We start from the raw sequence: 14,206 nt of genomic DNA, 5'->3' as shown, positions 1-14,206 counted from the left end.
CACACCAAAAGAGTTCCAGAGAATGAGTTCTTCGTTCTGTGTATTTAACTTTCAAACCATGCACCCCATCCTATGATTCATCCAGTCATCACACAGAGACACAGAGACATGAGTTCAATATACGGGAGTTCTGCATGAAGGCGATTGTATACAGAATACATCATTTGATATACACCCTGCGTGAAACCACCGCACAAAACTCATTTCAATACGTGACATGGCAGGTCTACAGCGTGTGAAGCCTGTTATTGTCAATATCCACAACGAAATGAAAAGCGGCAATGTCTCAGACTCTGGAGAGAAGATGAAAAGATGGGAGAGCTCGATGTTGAAGCGATATACAAACCCACTAATCCCGCTAGTCTGACTCACGTTCACCAGAATGAGTGCGGGCCTGGCCCACACAATGTGGACGCACTCGGCTGACTCTTGGGACAACAGCACCCACCCATACTATATCTGCCATTAGCTACACAGGTCATATGCTAGTCTGTTGTATATCAGCAGCACGAAAAAACATTGAAAGATATAAAAAAGAGTAAAAAACATATGAAACATACCGGCCTCGTCCTTTGATGTAATGCATTCATCATGCATGAGCGACTGTGCAGTTTGCATGCGGCGTCTCTCTTGGCTAAGCAGCGAGCCGACAACGCCAGCTCGCGCTGTAATTAGCCAACATGGTGACAGAAACATATTGAGCACCCCTAGCACCTTCTGTTAAGCTAGCGTACCCGTCTCTCCTCCTCGGGCGATGGCTGCTGACACGGCTGGCGTTGTTGTAGCGTGCTGCGTTACAGATGTAATGCTGAAGCTGATTTTTATGTTGACATATGTTGATCATTGTTTGAATCCACAGAATCCTACAGGCATGCATGTGATCTTCATTTTGAGTCATTCAAAATAGATTTTACAGCCAAAGACTTGATAAGAAGTCGATCTGTAATGCATATTGTGGCTTGTGGAGACTGTGGAGCCGACTGCATTCTGTGTGTGTGCAACATCTGAGCTGTGCAGAGGGTAGAGTGATGGAGAGGGATAGTGACAGGCAAAGGTAGCCTACTGTTCTGGGTTAGTGTGTGAATAGCCTACTAAAGGATCTAGCCACATAAAGGTACATTCGTAAAAACAAGAACCAAACACTTAAGGTGCTGTAGGTTATATTAAGGTGATGTTATTTGAGTGTCATTTGTTAGAAATGGCTAGTCAGCTGCTTGAAATGTGCTGTGTCAACATCCAACCTGAGTCTATTAGAATTCCGGGCCGCTCGCGGCTCAATTCTGACCAGGGCATCCTTTTTCCCTGATTGGTTTGGGGAATCCACCTTGCCGGCCAATCACAGGTGGTTGAAGAGGGCGGGAACTTTTATTGGTGGTTTGGATTCAAAATCTTGCTCTCTTCCGCTGTCGTACTCTCCTTACAACTCTGGAATCAGTCTCCCCTCCAGCCCCTTTAATACGTTGTGAAAGGAGACTGTGCGGACACTCTGTGATTAACTAGTGGACAGCAGCAGCCTGGTAAAGTAATACAACTAAGTTAGTTAACCACAACACAGAGGTCTACAAGCTGTGAACCAGTGTTACGGACCCTCTTTATTTTATTTAGTTTGTATATGCACTTTAGCACTTCCCTGCTAGTACTATTATGTGTTAAGGATTATTTTCTAACTTTCACCTGCTTCCAGCTGCTGATTGGCAATCATGGCCTACACCTGGTGGTGTAGGCTACACCTGGTGGTGTAGGCTATGTAGGCAGACGAGATCCAGGTGGAAGCTCTCTCTCTCTCTCTCACACAAGGATCGGTGGTTGGGCTGGAGCCTTGCCACCGCTTCTCTTCTGTTTGTCACCTGCGTGAGACCTATGATTGTCCGGCCTTTGGCCATTTAAGTCACATTTTGACTTTATGCGGGAACCTGATTAAAACCCCAATTCAGTAATTCTCGTGTCCATCAATTCATTGTTGCTCCTAGACCATGGGCCGTAACAACCAGCTTTAGCTCTCGGACTTAAATACCTCTGCAGAAAATGCCGAGAAACGGTCGTCATGGTGAACCAGCGCAGTAAACCCAATACCTCCTGGAGCTGCCACCCAGCTGCCACCCGCATCGTCTGTCCTGTGTTCGTTCACCGTGCGTGGGCTAGTACTACGACTCTTCCCCTGGACGAGACGGAGAGAATTGATATCGCTCATTATGACCAAAGGTTCACCATCCACTCTGAGCGACCCAGCACCGTGTCAATAAAGACAGCAGCAGAACCAGTATACCCACACCACGTTATTTCTTAGAAAGGAGTGGGCCTCCGTCCATTGTCGTTACACACCGACATGAAGCCTCTGTTGTGAGTTACGTTTGTGTGAATGAATGTTCCGCTTCAATGAACGGGGATTCAGCAGGTGCTGAGTCCCTCACAGCGTGGTATCAGTATAAGCGAGTCAACAGATAAATATAAATAATAAAGAGTAAATATGAGAGCGTGTGAGTTGTGTCTCTTCTTGCCACTCCTCACAAACACATGAGAAGAGCCGTTTCTCGTCTTAAGCGGAGCAGCTGCTGAGCGCAGCCTGTGTTCCCCGCTCATTTAGCCAATGGGGACAGACGCAAACATTTGACGTTTAGAGATATTTCAAATGAATGCCTTTGGGACTTCCAAAAGAAACCATCTTTACTCCTCTCTCTCTCCCCCTCTCTCTCTCCTTATGTCTCTCTCTCTCTTTCTCTCTACTTCGACGTGCCTTATTCTATTGTGCGTCTTGCGCACAATATGTGAGGATGGAACTGAATAGATCTGCAGAGACATGCTGAAGACACAGGCCACCCATAGCCACCGCCTCTCTCTCTCTCTCTCTCTCTGTCTCTCTCTCTCTCTCTCTCTCCACGATGAGGGTGAGTAATGCTGGGAGATGGAGGGATGGAGTAATGGAGAGATGAGGGGAAAGAGATGAGATGAGGCCTTGGTTTTGTAACGATTTGCTGGTGACGACAGCTCAGCCCCAGGGGCTTGAGGTAGGTAGCGGTGAGCTACGTGGGATCTTCAATCTTGGTATTATAAATGTAACTTGTTGGTGTGTGTGTGTGTGTGTGTGTGTGTGTGTGTGTGTGTGTGTGTGTGACCTTACCGCTTTAAGTAGTTTGTGTGTAAGCGTGGGCAAGCATGAAGGTGCAAGCATAGTGAAGTGTGTTGAGCGTAGGAGGTGTGCGTAGTGTGTGTGCGTAGTGTGTGTGTGTGTGTGTGCGTGCGTGCGTGCGTGCGTGCGTGCGTGCGTGCGTGTGTGTGCATGCGTGCTTGGATGTAAGAATTGGCCATTGTGGGTTTTCTCAGCCTTGAAACATATATAGTCAATTTCGTTTCACCCTGGCACTTATCTTTTCAACAATGATGATGTGATTCATTATAAGTCATGAGTGCGTTTCTCTTTCCCTAGCAACAAGTATGAGTGACATAACACCTCATAATCTACTGCAAAAGCTATTCAACAACTAATGCCATGACTCTACCTTTACAATTGCGAAAAAAAGTGATTCTCCGTCTCCTTGATTTCCTAACGAATGACTCTGAGACCCTTAAGATAACTGGCCCCGAAGTCCCAAGGTTGATTCTCCTGCGAGGCACAGGCACTGCAGCAGGGCATTAGGACAGTTGAAGAAACATTTGATTAGCCGCTGTTTGCCTGCAGGTCCTGTGTGTGCAGCCCAGTGGACGCAGATAGACCCACAGCGGTGCCCCACCAGCCCAGGAGGTCATTAAAACTGCATTTGTGTTAGCATGGAGCCTCCTCTAATCATAAGACCCCCTTAATGTTTTTATTTAAACTGAGCCAGGTAATTAATTCTCAACACCCATCTGCCCTTTCTGCCTGTTTAAATATTCATATCTCTGGAGTTGCCGGGCTATAAGCTGACATGTTATTACTAGTGTTGTTATGTATTGTTAAATGTCATGACGATCATATCGTTCTTCACAAGCAATTTTGCAGGCAAATATGCACTTTTTTAAAATGAATTAAAACTAAAATTATAAAATATGCCTAAAGGCCATAGAAAATAAAATGACTAAATCAGTAACTAAATCTAGTAAATCAGGGACTTACTAGAATTAGTTTTTTTAGAAGTGTTCTCTATTTTTAATAATAACCAGGATTATATATTTATTATTTATTTATTTCATAGCTGCCTGCCCCTGCTCTCTCTCTCTCTCTCTCTCTCTCTCTCTCTCTCTCTCTCTCTCTCTCTCTCTCTCTCTCTCTCTCTCTCTCTGACTCTCTCTTTCTGTCTCTCTGTCTGCCGTTTTTTTCTCTAACGTACACCAGCACACAAATAGGCCTACACCTCAGTCATTTGCTGCCATGGCAACAGCAGCCAGCAACGACAGGAGTATCGCTCCTCGCGTCGTCAAGAGGATTTAAAGTGGTAGCTCGGAGGGAGAAAAAAGATTAGCGCCAGAACAAAAGGGACCTCTTTTGCAAATATAGGATCGAGTCTATAGCTATTTTACATTTCATTAGCCCTTCATTCATGTGATGTTTTAAATATGTTTTTATTGTGATGGGGTACAGCCATGAATACAACTTTCAATGAACCCCGAAAACATTATGAATACATGGGATGTGATCAGAAGAGAGGAGTGTACAATAACGCATTGTGTTTAGTAAATGGCTCTGAAATGGTCTATATTTCTACACAAAGCAGGGTACGAGAGGGCAGCGTATGATTGCAATGGGAATGAAGAGAAAACAGAGGATAATTAACCTGTCCGTGAACAAGAACACGAACGCAAACCCCTTTAAAACCATCGATGCAAATGCAATGCAAATGACATCCTCTCTGCTGCAGAAGTAGGGCTTTTACTGTGAAGCACACGCGCTGATTGGGTCGCGGTGAGAATGCAACAACCCGCCAAAGTGTTAGGATGGCGCTGTTGTATTTTAAACGACACCAAAATGATGAGTGACCACTTGACAATTTGGAGAGCTTTCTACCCAAAGAGTGAAATTAACATTTAGCGATGTGTCACTTTGGAGACAGAGCGCCATTTACTGATGTCTGCTACTCTTGTTGTCTGCAGTGCAGTGAGTTTGGATGATTTCTGGGGTAATGTTGGAGCATTGCAGGAACCACCAAAACACACTCAGTGTATCTTCGTGACATTGATATCATCATCTTATTTTCAAAACCCCAAAAAGTGGTGTTCATCTTGATGAATGATTCATTCCATCTTTGAGCTGGCATATTCCAGTGTGTTTCTATGAGTTGGAAAATAATCACATGACTCAATCATGGACTTTAGAGATGGACAACTGAGAGTCACTAGCCACATTTTCTGCATCCCAGAATCCATCCACAGAATACTAAATACTACTAAACAAACACATACATAATACAGAAAGGTTAATGAACATCTGTATTGCAGCTAACCTCTCCAGCACAGGGACTCCAAAAGCAATCAAACAGCCTGATCAGTATCATAGCTCCATCAGCATTGACCGAAGGGACACATCACACACATATACACATATGTGTATGTGTACACATATACACAGTAGCTTTTGGTAATTTGGATGTATGTTCATTTACACATGGTCAGAACACGACCAACTCTAAGGGAAGTGTCCTCAGTGCGTTCTCATTCCAAGGTGAGTGGAGACACCTGAGCTCCATACCTGTGTCACTGCCCACCACAGGACCCAAACTGACCATCAGGAGAGGGACGTGAACCCCAGGGACCCGACGGGCCGCAGGAGCTGTGGCTGTAGCAGGTGGATGACTGCATGGTAGAGAGTCACAGAGACAGGGACGAGAGACAGAGAGAAATAGAGGCGGGAGTGAGAGAGACAGAGAGAGAGAGAGAGAGAGAGAGAGAGAAGGGCGAAGAGGCAAGAGAAAGAGAGATTGAGGGAGATAAAACGAGTGAGACAGAGGGAGAGAGTGTCAGGTCTTTATCTTGAGATGGACAAAGAGAGTGAGAGAGAGACAGAGTGAGACAGAGAGAGACAGAGTGTGAGAGAGAGAGAGAGAGACAGAGTGTGAGAGAGAGAGAGAGAGACAGAGTGAGGAGGAGACATCAGGGAACGAGCGGAAGAGGAAAAGGTGAAAGGAGAGAGAGGGACAGAAGGGAGTCATGGGGTGAGGGTGAGGTATATGTTAGTGTGTGTGTGTGTGTGGGGGGGGGTGCTGTCGTGCGTCCACATTAAACAGCCTGCTTAATGAAGAGCTGGAGGGACTACACACTGCCCACCCTCCGGGACACACAGGAAGGAGAAGGGGGAAGGAGGAGGAGGAGGAGGAGGAAGTGACTGAGGAGGCAGGGTATAATTACACATGGATGGAAATGGTGGGAGGGGAGGGGGGGGGGGGGTGGGGGGGGGGGTTTGCCACTCGTCCTTCCCTCATTGCCGGTTCAATCAGTAACACACATTAGGAGTAAATTGAGTGGATAGACGATGCAGCTGCCGTCAGCACCAGACACACACACACACACACACACACACACACACACAGGCACACACACTTGCGGAGGCAGGGTTAGGGGATGACAGCGGAAGAGAGGGAGACGTGGGGGACATTAGGGACGAAGGGAGCGAGGAGGAGGACAGATATTGGTGGCTGGCCCTTGACCGATGGCCGGAAACTAAACTAGTTGGCTAGCTTCATTAAGTTGTTATGACTCATAAAAGACTTCAGGAAACACCATATCATAATAAGAGTTCATAATAAACATGGGAGCTTGTATTGTCACCAAATGAGAACTTCAAAGCCCTGACAAACTTTATCTGTGCTTTACTGTCTGTACTGTCCCATTTCAGGACTTGTTTTCAGTCATGTATTTTTGTATTAAAACGGCCTGTTTTCAAATTATTAAAGTCCAATAGGCTATATGAATACGACTGGGAAACATAGATTCCTTAAATACCCAAATGATGAATGATTTGCAAGGATGAATTAAATAAATTGTTTTTGCGACGTCCGGTTTATTTATACGGCTGAAGGGTGCCCTCGTCTGGCCGTTTTTAGTAATTACAACCCGAATTTGTGGACTTTAAAGGATACGCAATCGTTTTTTTACGCAGACGTTACTGACGTTGACAGACTGACGGTCAGGGTGACAGATTCTGCGCAGTGGGGATCCTGCTCGATACGTCTGCTGGTTGGGGAAATTGGAAACCCCTCTATGTATAGGTCAGTTGCTGAATTCACCGAAATAGGTTGAACTCGATAGATGTCAGCCACACATTCTATATGGAAGGCCATTGGCGCAAAAATAAGTCTTCGAAATATCTTAATAATTAATTATTAATAATTAACGCATATAATTATTTTATGGAAGGAGCTAATGAACATTTGTAGACCCAGGCCTTCAAATAATATACCTTATGTGTGTGTTACGCTATGAGAAGGTCAATAAGGTCAATTCGGGTTAATCCAATTTATGTTAAGCATTAAATAATGCTGTTTTCTACATTGCTGTTCAAATACAAGCCTATCTTTACTCAGTCGCTTTTCATAGCCTAATGTAATAAAAATATGTTAATTCCCTTACTGCTATATTTGTTATAGGATATTCAGTTCATGAGATGGAGGCTAATTCATGAGGAATTTTTTTTATATGGATAGAAAATAAAATGTTTCTGTAATAACCAAAATGGTTATGCGTCATCTTGTGATATTTGCCACTAGATGGCAATAGAGTCGTGTCTAATCTAAATATAAAATAAATATATTTTAAAAAAACATTGTCAAACCTGGTCAAGAAGGTACTTCGACGTGCCTTGTTCGATTGTGTTTCTTGCGGTGATCTAAACCATGTGAGGATGGAACTGAATAGATCTGCAGAGACATGCTGAAGAAAGACACAGGCCACCCATAGCCACCGCCTCGCTCTCTCTCTCTCTCTCTCTCTCTCTCTCTCTCCTCTCCACTCATTTCCCTTCCTCAGGAAACATTCCTCCGATACCCCTGGGGATCCTGAAACACTTTGAACTCCAACGTGATTTTCACAAAAACCAAATACAGGATTTTCTTAACAACACTACCAGTACGAACACCAGCATAGACCTAGGCCTATACATATGCTTTGTGCATTTGCCTCCACTAAATAAAAATAATGTTATGCATATGAATTATATATATACATAATTTACATTTACATTTAGGGAAATCACCAGACGCTTTTATCCAAAGCGACTTACAATAAGTGCATTTGTCAGAAGAAACAACAATAATAACAATAACAATATCGCTGTCCGTACAGTACAGTGGATGGTCATAGAGAGGTGGGTACAGACAGAAAGACGGCAGTCAGACAGCAGTGGGCCTGCTGACTCTGTGACGATTCCTACAGTCAGATGGAACCCTCATCATGATGTGGCCGCCAGTCACCAGACGCTGTGATGGACGGTGAACTCCTACATGAGGGGGGGTTCATTCAAGCATTCACGGGGTGCATGTGCATGTACTTATATATCTCAAAAGCACCTTCGTATGGTTTGCTTCCCTGTCTTGTATTGTCGGCCTGACGTTGGCATTCCTCTATGATGATGATAACGACGAACTAGCCCAAAAACCTAATTTGATAATTACTAAAACACCAAAATGTAATACGATAAAAAGCCTCCGGTCCTTAAGCTATTTTGTTTATAAAATAATACATTACATATTTAAATGTAACTAACAACTAAAACAATGATGTCATTTTAACATCATCCAAAGGCGCTTCGTTTGTTTATGACATTATCATGGCACGCTCTCTCACTGGGTATGCCCGTTCCCCAATAAGGAATTGTGTTCACTTTTTCAAACTTTTTCCACCTTAAAAAAAAATCCCTCCATCACAAATCCGTCTCTAGCCAGACTAATTTACATTTCACCAACGTACTGGAATGTGTTTCTTTATAAACAACCCACTTTCGTATTTATTATTCTTTCAGGAAAAAGTGACCACCCAGGACAGAGTTGTTCTTTTCTTTGTTCCCTGTGTTTTCATCCAATGACTTAATTACCCTTTAATGACGATAATGTGGTGTGAAAACGTCTGCCCAGTACACTCTGTGGCCTGAGGGATGGATCATTTCCCGACTCTAGAAAACTGACTCAGAGTCCAGCTCTGTCCTGCCCTGCCCTGTCATTGGTCGAGAGCATTGCCCATCCCAGCAGCACTATTCCATCTGGACTAAATATTTATACTGAGAGGCAAGGCCATCACTCATCCACAACACTTTCATTCACATAAGAGCGAGCTACCCTCAGGAGAAGCACTGCATAGTCCCATTGCCTCATTGCCGGAATAACTTGTTGATATTTTAGAGAAGAAGTTCTAGAAACTTATTTTTGAAGGGAAATGATGGGGGCTTTCACGTTCATTATCGGTGTGACTCTGATTTTGTGTCAAGTTGGGACAAGTCCTGCCAACGGTGAGTAGACTATCTCTGACAAAGGACTTATTTTGACTCTGCCAAGTAACTTTTATAAAAGTGTACACGTTGTGAAACACACTACTGTTGCAACTTTGCGGAAAACACTTTGTTACAGCTACTGCTTATTAATGTGAAAGCGGGAACTTCAGTCAACTTCCAGTTTGAAATGCAGCAAGCTAGAGCACTGGATGTTATAGTAAATACAACTGTAAAAGACTAATAATATCCATGCCCACACTCCAGCTCTATAGCGAGCACTCAGTGACATGGGATTGGTTTGAACGGGGGTTCAAACCAATCCCATGTTTTGCGATGGAGCTCTCTGGTGGTTCTGACGTGTGAACGCGCTGGTGCTTTGTGAACGGCACCCAGCTGGGATGTGCTGGCTGCAGCAGAACCAGGACCAGAAGTGTGACATGGTGCTGATGAGGGGAGTGACCAGGGAGGAGTGCTGCGCCGGGGCACGCCTGGACACCGCCTGGTCCAACACCAGCCTGCCCATGAACGAGGTCAGCCTGCTGGGCTTCCTGGGAATCGTCTCCTGCAAGCCCTGCAAAGGTAAACACCACGGGACGGCCCCGACGTGGGACGGCCCCGACGCGGGACTGGGTCTGCGGTGGGCTGGGAACAGTTCACGCTCAGTGGAGGGTCGTTATGTAATACCTATGATAATACAATACACTATAATACAATATAATACCTGTGTGCATATAATACCTCATTGATCTGGTGGGCGATAAGTATAATTCATAATTCAGAAACTGAATTATGGTTTGAATTGAGAAGATCGGGTGACCCGTTTACGTTTTCTGTATTATTCAGTCGGTAAAAAAATGGTGAAAGCCATGAAAGCAGCCCTGGTAACCGAATCCTGTGGTACAGATGGTTTGTGTTGAGTGAACACAAGAGAATACCGTCCGTTGGTAGGCCTTAGATTGAGGTAAGTTCAACCAAGTTGAAAACAACAACATGCTTTTTAGGCAAGCAAATGCGATTTTCATTGCTTACCCAACAACCACTAACAACGTATAAAAGCAACCTTGATCCCATTTGATTGTGCCTAATGGGTTGTGTTTTCTGAACAAGAACACACAAGAACACAAGAACACTCTCTCTCTCTCTAGCTGTCTCTCCCTCCTCTGTCTCTCTCTCTGTGTGTCTCTCTCTCTCTCTCGTTTTTTCAGCTATCTCTCCCTCCCTCTCTCTCTCTCTCTCTCTCTGTGTAGTGGAGTTGGAGCCAAGTCATTTGCGTCGTATTTATACAGTGAGTTCCCTGTGAAGCGCTTTAACAAAATGCAGACATGGAGCCGGGCCAGGTGTTCCATCCAACCCCACCCAGCTGCCCTTGGAAGACTAGTAGAATCCCCAGCTAGGTTCACGCAGGTTCGCTCGGCGCTAAGCGTTGTTTTCCAGACCGCGGTACCCTCCTACATGGCCATGTGATGGCTGGCCAAAGACATGAATTGTGTGATGTTGATAAATTCCAGTTCATAGCCCAAGCTACCCGTGGGCTCAGGACAGACAGCCCACATCTGTTTGGGTTCAACCCAAGGATTTCTTGCCTTGTCTCATGGTTAAGAAAAACAGACCGAGATAATCCGCAGGTATGCGCAGGGGTAAAGATTTACGGATTGGGTCTTTGCGGTGAATATGCACTACCACTGGGGAAGAGCTTCGTTAAGGGGCTTCTTTAAATGTGGCATTACGATAAGCGGCTAAAAAAAAACATTACCTTCACAGCATCGTCTCATTGAGAACTGAGAACATTAATTTGGCTAGACCGGACAAGGAGTTCCCAACAGGTCCTCCCAACAGTGCTTTACTAAACGTCAACCCTTACGACCGTTTGTCTTCACCTAAACTTTTTGAACTCCAATTGGTTTGTCCGATGTGGGTTGGAGTGGATTCCGGTTTGCTGCCATGACCGATGCGGAAATGAAATCATGCAGATTCTAAAATAAATGCCTACCATATGTTCAGATTACACACTGTGGAATCAGAGCCTCTATCGCTCAGCCTTCTTTGGTAGAGCATGTGTAATGCAATTACAAAGAAAGAACACAACAGAGATATTTCATGTCTTCACAAAATGTTACATCTGAAACGTTATAAGTTTGCCAGTCGTAAAAGTCGTCTCCAAAAGGTTTGAGGCAGTGCGTTCCTCTGGCTCCGTTCATTTCTTGAAGTATTATCAGAGAAAATACCCATCAATCCCAATTGAGTTACTCACATATCACATCACACCCTCCACAATGAAAGGCCCTTGTTATTTTTTATGTGGAGAAGAAAAACAGAGTGAGAGAGCGTGAGTGTGTGAAAGAGAGAGCGAGAGAGAGAGAGAGAGAGAGAGAGAGAGTTTGAGAACAGGATATTAAAGTTCTGCCAGGGTAAGGAAATAGGTTTCCAGAGGGGGTTTGTGAGGGGGCTTAGCGGGGGTACGTATCAACACGCCATCCAAACCCACCAGCAGCAGGCGCTGGGAGGGGAGGAAAGGTCTGCGTCAGGTGTTGCCTCGACCTTGAGTAGGATCACAGGTCCTCCTCCCAAACCACAGATGTTATGGGGTGTTAGTGGAGTCTGGGCTGATTCCTTTAGCTTGTTAGACTCTCTCTCTCTCTCTCTCTCTCTCTCTCTGTGTCTTTATCTCAGCTTGTAAACCTCTCTGGCACCTCTTTGAACTCGCTGTGCCTTGAAAACCACCCCAGCCCTCCTTCCCCTCCCTCCGTTCCTTCGCCAGATCTCAGCCCGTCCTGGGGTGCGGGGGTACACAGGCAGGGCTGCGTAGGGTCTGAGCGATGTGAACGCACGCAAAACTGCATCGTGTTCCAAAATCCTCTGCCTTTTTTGTGAGACCAACAACAATGCCATGGGATGATTTGTAAACCCTTTCTCAAAAAAAAACAAAAAAAGCAATGCATCTCCGATCGGTCTTATGACGCAACCGTATCGATAGGCATATGGATTTGGCCTGGTTCAAAGTGCATGCTTTAAACAAAAGCTTCGGCACAGACACACAGTGAACCTGATCTGTGCGTGTTCCGTGTGTTGTTTTGTTCGGCAGAGACCTGCGAAAGGGTGAAGTGCGGGCCGGGGAAGGAGTGCAGGATGAAGAACGGCCGGCCTCAGTGCGTGTGCTCCCCGGACTGCTCCCCCGTCGCCCTGAAGCAGCCCGTGTGCGGCAGCGACGGCAGGACCTACCCGGACGAGTGCTCCCTGCTCATGGCCCACTGCATGGGCCACCCGGACCTGGAGGTCATGTACCAGGGAGAGTGCAAAAGTGAGCACACGGGGGTCACATGACAGGGCCTGGGGTTCCAACCCCCCCCCCCTGACAGCTTCCTCTGATCCATTCCTTCACTGCTTCCATCGGGGGTAGTACAAAGGCTACACCATTTAAGGCTACGGGTTTATTTCTGTCTCATATGCAGTTCTAACGCATGTATTCATTAGTTATTATACGATTGAATGAGTTGCAAACTCCCCCCCCCCCCCCACCAACTTCAAATCCAGATCCTGCCCCATAATTCAAAAACTTTCCTGGAGGCATCCCTGAGTAGGAGGATTCATACCAGCTGTTTCAGCTAAAAAGAAGGCCTCTCAGTTAAAAGTAAATGGATTGCATTTGTACAGCGCTTTTCTAACCAGTGGCCACTCAAAGCGCTTTACAACATTCACCCATTCATGCACACATTCACACACCGACGGCGGTGTCAACCACGCAAGTCAACAGCTCAGCTCGTCGGGATCAGTCAGGGTGAGGCGTCTCGCTCAGGGGCGCCCTTGTCACTCAGCTTAGGAGGAGCCGGGGATCGAACCAGCGACCTCCTGGCTACCAGTCAACCCGCTCTACCTCCTGAGTCACAGCATAGCTCCACCCATAACCTTCTCAACCTCAACGTTCTCGTGACTCCTCCCCCCCAGAGTCCTGCTCCAACGTGGTGTGCCCGGGCACCCACACCTGCGTGACCGACCAGACCAACAGCGCCCACTGCGTGATGTGCCGCATGACGCCCTGCCCGGTGCCCGCCGTGTCGGAGCAGCCCATCTGCGGCAACGACAACATCACCTACCCCAGCGCCTGCCACCTGCGCCGGGCCACCTGCTACCTGGGCCGCTCCATAGGGGTCCGTCACTACGGCCGCTGCAACAGTAAGCCCCTCCCCCCCACCCCACCCCCCCCCAACTGCGCTCCTCCAGGGCTCCCGGCCAGCGCCTGCGACGTCGCTTGCAGGCGTCAGACGTCAGACGTCGTGGTTCAAAATCCACCATATTTCATTTTTCTCTCTCTCTCTCTCTCTGTCTCTCTCTCTCTGTCTCTCTCTCTGACTCTCTGTCTCTCTCTCTCTCTGTCTCTCTCTCTCTCTCTCTCTCTCCCTCAGATCCTCCGAGGATGTCCCACAACATGGAGGGCAGTGAGGAGAACGCCGTGTAGAGGTGACGGTTCCTCCTCCTCGTACAGCGGAACCCTGATGTACCTGTGACGGGACGGCCCACAGATACGTGCCTCATTGTAATGACCTTCTTATTATGAAAATCAATCACTCATTCACTCACTCACTCACTCACTCACTCACTCATTAATTCATGCCAGTGAGAATGGGCGGTCTGGTTGTAAAACTTGTCAACTAGGATGAGGTGCAGAGACGAAGACACAGAGTGTCTTAAAAGGAGGGAAATATGTAGTGGGCTGTGTGGGTAATGTGTGTATATTGTAAATAGGACACCACTACTATTTATTGGAGAAGGTATATAGGTCTATTTAAGTTTTAATCCAGTATAAAATACCATGCACCATTA

At 46.2% G+C, this 14,206-nt stretch overlaps 1 protein-coding gene across 1 annotated transcript; it reads left to right on the top strand.

The window, feature by feature from the left end:
* Nucleotides 1-9,333: 9,333 nt before the first annotated feature.
* fstl3 (follistatin-like 3 (secreted glycoprotein)) lies at nucleotides 9,334-13,926 on the top strand (the record flags this gene model as incomplete). The annotated part of the gene is made up of 5 exons (XM_084472503.1): nucleotides 9,334-9,406; nucleotides 9,782-9,967; nucleotides 12,471-12,686; nucleotides 13,331-13,558; nucleotides 13,789-13,926. 5 exons carry the CDS (start codon nucleotides 9,334-9,336, stop codon nucleotides 13,839-13,841), a joined length of 756 nt encoding a protein of 251 aa, XP_084328629.1. The 3' UTR covers nucleotides 13,842-13,926.
* Nucleotides 13,927-14,206: the final 280 nt, after the last annotated feature.

The sequence above is a fragment of the Micromesistius poutassou genome (assembly GCF_964030765.1).
Source record: "Micromesistius poutassou genome assembly, chromosome: 9".
Taxonomy (NCBI): domain Eukaryota; kingdom Metazoa; phylum Chordata; class Actinopteri; order Gadiformes; family Gadidae; genus Micromesistius; species Micromesistius poutassou.
This window is presented reverse-complemented; position numbering and strand designations above follow the sequence as displayed.